At 44.3% G+C, this 6,746-nt stretch overlaps 1 protein-coding gene across 1 annotated transcript in view; it reads right to left on the bottom strand.

Annotated features, from left to right (window-relative positions):
* LOC119329399 (tubulin beta-3 chain-like) overlaps window positions 1-510 on the bottom strand; it is a 3,639-nt gene extending 3,129 nt beyond the window's left edge. The window contains exon 1 of the mRNA XM_037602441.1: window positions 20-510. Within this exon, the coding sequence (XP_037458338.1) occupies window positions 20-413 (394 nt within the window). The 5' untranslated portion in view covers window positions 414-510. The remainder of the gene's footprint in view (window positions 1-19) is intronic.
* Window positions 511-6,746: the final 6,236 nt, after the last annotated feature.

Below are 6,746 nucleotides of genomic sequence, written 5' to 3'. Positions count from 1 at the left end.
GGGGGTGGGGAGCACGTACCCTGGAGGCAGTCGCAGTTCTCGGCCTCCTTGCGGACGACGTCGAGGACGGAGTCGATGAGCTCGGCGCCCTCGGTGTAGTGGCCCTTGGCCCAGTTGTTGCCGGCGCCGGACTGGCCGAAGACGAAGTTGTCGGGGCGGAAGATCTGGCCGTAGGGCCCGGAGCGGAGCGAGTCCATGGTGCCGGGCTCGAGGTCCATGAGCACGGCGCGGGGCACGTAGCGGCCGCCGCTGGCCTCGTTGTAGTAGACGTTGATCCGCTCGAGCTGGAGGTCGGAGTCGCCCGCGTACTTGCCCGTCTGGTCGATGCCGTGCTCGTCGCAGATCACCTCCCAGAACTTGGCCCCGATCTGGTTGCCGCACTGGCCGCCCTGGATGTGGAGGATCTCCCTCATGGCGGCGGGAGGGAGGGGGCGGCGGCGGGGCTAGGGTTAGGGTTCCGGCGAGGCGGGGTGGGGGGTTTTGGAGCGGGGATGGCGGAGTGTTCGAGTGAGGGGAGCGGGGTGGCGACCGGGGGAGTTTTTATCTGAGGACGCGTGGGTGAGGGTAGCAGCGTGGGCGCATTTCGAAATTTGTTCGCGTACGTTTTTTCAGCCTTCTCGTGACAACCGCGTCGTCTGTTTGAAACCTTGGATTTCCTTCTATTTTATTTGGGAAAAACATACTCAAAATGTGTACTTTGTGCGCTTACTTTTGGAAAAAAAACGTCCCTCAATTTTGTTTGGGAAAAACATACTCAAAACGTAATAGAAAATACATCGACGTCCCTGGACCAAGCCCTCATCATACCGAAGCCGGCCTGACTTGTCGATGGTAGAAGTCTTCATGCACATGTCCTCAAGGATCGGCGCCGGAGCCGCAGTCGTTGTCGTTACACACTTGAATCGATCTGAAGAATCTAACACAAATCTGGCCGTCGTGTACGCACGATGAGATACTCTAACCTTGCCGCCCCTGGGAGTTGGCAGCAATCTACACCAGAGCTTCATCTAATCGTTAATGGTGGAGGTCGGGCCCTCCCGCATGCCGACGGTGCTGCTGTCCCTAGTCCCGGCTCCTCTTCTTCGTTGAGCAAACCCCTTTTCGCGGTGCCGTGGTGAGACGGCGAGGAAGCTTCAAGATCGTTTTGGCGCAGGGTGGTGGTCTGTTTGATGGCGTGCTCCGGAGCGCCCGAGGTGAAGGTTGGGATCAGGAGAAATCTCTGTCGGTCGAGACGACACAGACGCGGTGGTGCCTGAGGGTGCCACCGGACCTTCCTGAAGGGCATCGGGGGCTACCCTTCCTCTTTCCTCGCCGTGTACCGGGGGAAACCCTCGGCAGCAGCGTCGTCATCGTCACATCCCTTCCTGGAGGTGTTGATTGGTACCGGCACTTCGGAGTATAGGAGCTTGGTGGAGGTTCCCCGGTGGGCACGGCGGGGGCGAAGCTTCTTCATTTTTGTTGATCCGCTGGTGTCGGCGTTTATTTCTTTTGTTTTTCTCTTCGTTTTTTTGGGCGTGCCTGTGCTGCTTCCATCCCAACACCTATCGTTGGTTATATCGTTGACAGTTGCTTTGTAATACAAAGCGGGGGAAAACCCTATTTCATCAATCCGTCCTGATGGATGAATTTGAGGAGAATCAAAGGTTGAAATAATGGCTCGGAGAATAAGCGTCATCATTCGTCTGAGCGCCCCCACCCCCCTGCGAGGACTAACTATAATGTATCTACTAATCCAAGCAACGGCACCAGGATTCCCTTCCCATTCACCAGCCACCGAAGCGGTGGGCATAAAGGAGGCAAATCCATGGGATCGCCGACGGAGATCGAGGGGCCGAAGGCTTTGCCCTAATCACCTAGACCTTCAGCTGGGAGCCATTGGATCTAGATCTTAGATTGAAAGCACACTTAAAAAGGCTCCAAAACAGCCTAACAACAAAACATCTGGAGAAAGTGGTCTACAATGTTCTCATCATGACCACATAACATACAATCTGTACTTCCTTTCCACCCTCTTTTTAGGCCTCCTTTGATTCATAGGGTAGGACAATCGTAGGAATAGAAAAGTCAAAGAACATGAGATGACAGTATCTCAAATCGTATGAGTAGGAATATGAAAGAAGATGCCCTTTGATTCACATCATAGGATTTTTTCCATTGAGTCTAGGCTAATGTTTATTTTTCTATGAAATGTGGAGGATATGAAGAATTCCTTCATAATAATAGGATTTCATTCCTACAAACCAAAGGGCACTAAAGGAATTTTTTTCTATAAAAATTCTATCCTATGAAATTCCTACAAGATTCCTCTAAACCAAATAATAATTTCTAGTTTAGATGAATCCTTCTGTAAGGCATCAACCACAGAAAAAAATGTGATCAAGGATCACAAATCGTTTTCATGAGACCGACGAGGCGGAATACCAACAATCCCTATACGCCACTAATAGTCTACCCCTCTCGCTACTACTGATGTCTACTACACAACTTTCTTCTTGTAGACGTTATTGGGCCTCCAAGTCCAGAGGTTTGTAGGACAGTAGCAAATTTTCCTCAAGTGGATGACCTAAGGTTTATCAATCCATAGGAGGCGTAGGATGAAGATGGTCTCTCTCAAGCAATCCTGCAACCAAATAACAAAGATTCTATTGTGTCCCCAACACACCCAATACAATGGTAAATTGTATAGGTGCACTAGTTCGGCGAAGAGATGGTGATACAAGTGCAATATGGATAGTAGATATAGGTTTTTGTAATATCAAAATATAAAAACAGCAAGGTAACTAATGATAAAAGTGAGCACAAACGGTATTGCAATGCGTTGAAACAAGGCCTAGGGTTCATACTTTCACTAGTGCAAGTTCTCTCAACAATAATAACATAATTGGATCGCATAACTATCCCTCAACATGCAACAAAGAGTCACTCCAAAGTCACTAATAGCGGAGAACAAACGAAGAGATTATGGTAGGGTACGAAACCACCTCAAAGTTATTCTTTTCAATCAATCCGTTGGGCTATTCTTATAGGTGTCACAAACAGCCCTAGAGTTCGTACTAGAATAACACCTTAAGACACAAATCAACCAAAACCCTAATGTCACCTAGATACTCCAATGTCACCTCAAGTATCCGTGGGTTTGATTATACGATATGCATCACACAATCTCAGATTCATCTATTCAACCAACACATAGAACCTCAAAGAGTGCCCCAAAGTTTCTACCAGAGAGTCAAGACGAAAACGTGTGCCAACCCCTATGCATAGGTTCATGGGCGAAACCCGCAAGTTGATCACCAAAACATACATCAAGTGAATCAATAGAATACCCATTGTCACCACGGGTATCCCACGCAATACATACATCAAGTGTTCTCAAATCCTTAAAGACTCAATCCGATAAGATAACTTCAAAGGGGAAACTCAATTCATTACAAGAGAGTAGAGGGGGATAAACATCATAAGATCCAACTATAATAGCAAAGCTCGCGATACATCAAGATCGTACCACCTCAAGAACACGAGAGAGAGAGAGAGAGAGAGAGAGAGAGAGAGATCAAACACATAGCTACTGGTACATACCCTCAGCCCCGAGGGAGAACTACTCCCTCTTCGTCATGGAGAGCACCAGGATGATGAAGATGGCCACCGGAGAAGGATTCCCCCTCCGGCAGGGTGCCGGAACGGGTCTAGATTGGTTTTCGGTGGCTACGGAGGCTTCTGGCGACGGAACTCCCGATCTATTGTGCTCCCCAATTGTTTTAGGGTATATGGAGATATATAGGAGGAAGAAGTACGTCAGGGGAGCCACGAGGGGCCCACGAGGGTGGAGGGCGCGCCCCTACCTCGTGGCTTCCTCATTGCTTTCTTGACGTGGACTCCAAGTCTCCCGGGTTGCTTTCCTTCCAAAAACAACTTCTCCAGAAGGTTTCATTCCGTTTCGACTCCGTTTGATATTCCTTTTCTTCGAAACACTAAAACAAGGGAAAAAACAGGAACTGGCACTGGGCTCTGGGTCAATAGGTTAGTCCCAAAAATAATATAAAAGTGGATAATAAAGCCCAATAATGTCTAAAACAGAAGATAATATAGCATGGAGCAATCAAAAATTATAGATACGTTGGAGACGTATCAGCATCCCCAAGCTTAATTTCTGCTCGTCCTCGAGTAGGTAAATGATAAAAACAGAATTTTTGATGCGGAGTGCTACTTGGCATAATTTCAATGTAATTCTTCTTAATTGTGGTATGAATATTCAGATCCGAAAGATTCAAGATAAAAGTTCATATTGACATAAAAATAATAATACTTCAAGCATACTAACTAAGCAATTATGTCTTCTCAAAATAACATGGCCAAAGAAATTTCATCCCTACAAAATCATATAGTTTAGTCATGCTCCATTTTCGTCACACAAGAATGCTCTCATCATGCACAACCCCGATGACAAGCCAAGCAATTGTTTCATACTTTAGTAATCTCAAACCTATAAACTTTCACGCAATATATGAGCGCGAGCCATGGACATAGCACTATGGGTGGAATAGAATATGATGATGGGGGCTATGTGGAGAAGACAAAAAGGAGAAAGTCTCACATCAACGAGGCTAATCAATGAGCTATGGAGATGTCCATCGATTGATGTTAATGCAAGGAGTAGGGATTGCCATGCAACGGATGCACTAGAGCTATAAATGTATGAGAGCTCAACAAAAGAAACTAAGTGGGTGTGCATCCAACTTGCTTGCTCACAAAGACCTAGGGCACTTGAGGAGGCCCATTGTTGGAATATACAAGCCAAGTTCTATAATGAAAATTTCCCACTAGTATATGAAAGTGACAAAACAAGAGACTCTCTATCATGAGGATTATGGTACTACTTTGAAGCACAAGTGTGGCAAAGGATAGTAGCATTGTCCCTTCTCTCTTTTTCTCTCTTTTTTTGGGCCTTCTCTTCTTTTTTATGGACTTTCTCCCCTTTTTTTATTCCTCACTTGGGACAATGCTCTAGAAAATGATGATCATCACACTTCTATTTATTTACAACTCAATGATTACAACTTGATACTAGAACAAAGTATGACTCTATATGATTGCCTGGGTCAATAGGTTAGTCCCAAAAATAATATAAAAGTGGATAATAAAGCCCAATAATGTCCAAAATAGAAGATAATATAGCATGGAGCAATCAAAAATTATAGATACCTTGGAGACGTATCAGCATTCCCAAGCTTAATTCCTGCTCGTCCTCGAGTAGGTAAATGATAAAAACAGAATTTTTGATGCGGAGTGCTACTTGGCATAATTTCAATGTAATTCTTCTTGATTGTGGTATGAATATTTAGATCCGAAAGATTCAAGATAGAAGTTCATATTGACATAATAATAATAATACTTCAAGCATACCAACTAAGCAATTATGTCTTCTCAAAATAACATGACCAAAGAAAGTTCATCCCTACAAAATCATATAGTTTAGTCATGCTCCATTTTCGTCACACAAGAATGCTCTCATCATGCACAACCCCGATGACAAGCCAAGCAATTGTTTCATACTTTAGTAATCTCAAACCTATAAACTTTCACGCAATATATGAGCGCGAGCCATGGACATAGCACTATGGGTGGAATAGAATATGATGATGGGGGTTATGTGGAGAAGACAAAAAGGAGAAAGTCTCACATCAATGAGGCTAATCAATGAGCTATGGAGATGCCCATCGATTGATGTTAATGCAAGGAGTAGGGATTCCCATGCAACGGATGCACTAGAGCTATAAATGTATGAGAGCTCAACAAAAGAAACTAAGTGGGTGTGCATCCAACTTGCTTGCTCACGAAGACCTAGGGCACTTGAGGAGGCCCATTGTTGGAATATACAAGCCAAGTTCTATAATGAAAATTTCCCACTAGTATATGAAAGTGACAAAACAAGAGACTCTCTATCATGAGGATTATGGTGCTACTTTGAAGCACAAGTGTGACAAAGGATAGTAGCATTGTCCCTTCTCTCCTTTTCTCTCTTTTTTGGGCATTCTCTTCTTTTTTAATGGCTTTCTCCCCCCTTTTTTATTCCTCACTTGGGACAATGCTCTAGAAAATGATGATCATCACACTTCTATTTATTTACAACTCAATGATTACAACTCGATACTAGAACAAAGTATGACTCTATATGAATGCCTCCGGCGGTGTACCGGGATATGCAATGAACCAAGAGTGACATGTATGAAATAATTACGAACGGTGGCTTTGCCACAAATACTATGTCAACTACATGATCATGCTAAGCAATATGACAATGATGAACATGTCATGATAAACGGAATGGTGGAAAGTTGCATGGCAATATATCTAGGAATGGCTATAGAAGTGCCATAATAGGTAGGTATGGTGGCTATTTTGAGGAAGATATAAGGAGGTTTATGTGTGATAATGCGTATCATATCACGGGGTTTGGATGCACCGACGAAGTTTGCACCAACTCTCAATGTGAGAAAGGGCAATGTGTTGGAAATATGCCCTAGAGGCAATAATAAAATGATTATTATTATATTTCCTTGTTCATGATAATTGTCTATTGTTCATGCTATAATTTTGTTATCCGGAAATCATAATACATGTGTGAATACATAGACCATAACATGTCCCTAGTAAGCCTCTAGTTAACTAGCTCGTTGATCAATAGATAGTCACGGTTTCCTGACTGTGGACATTGGATGTCATTGATAACGGGATCACATCATTAG

The sequence above is a fragment of the Triticum dicoccoides genome, chromosome 7A (genome assembly GCF_002162155.2).
Source record: "Triticum dicoccoides isolate Atlit2015 ecotype Zavitan chromosome 7A, WEW_v2.0, whole genome shotgun sequence".
NCBI classification, from domain to species: domain Eukaryota; kingdom Viridiplantae; phylum Streptophyta; class Magnoliopsida; order Poales; family Poaceae; genus Triticum; species Triticum dicoccoides.
This window is presented reverse-complemented; position numbering and strand designations above follow the sequence as displayed.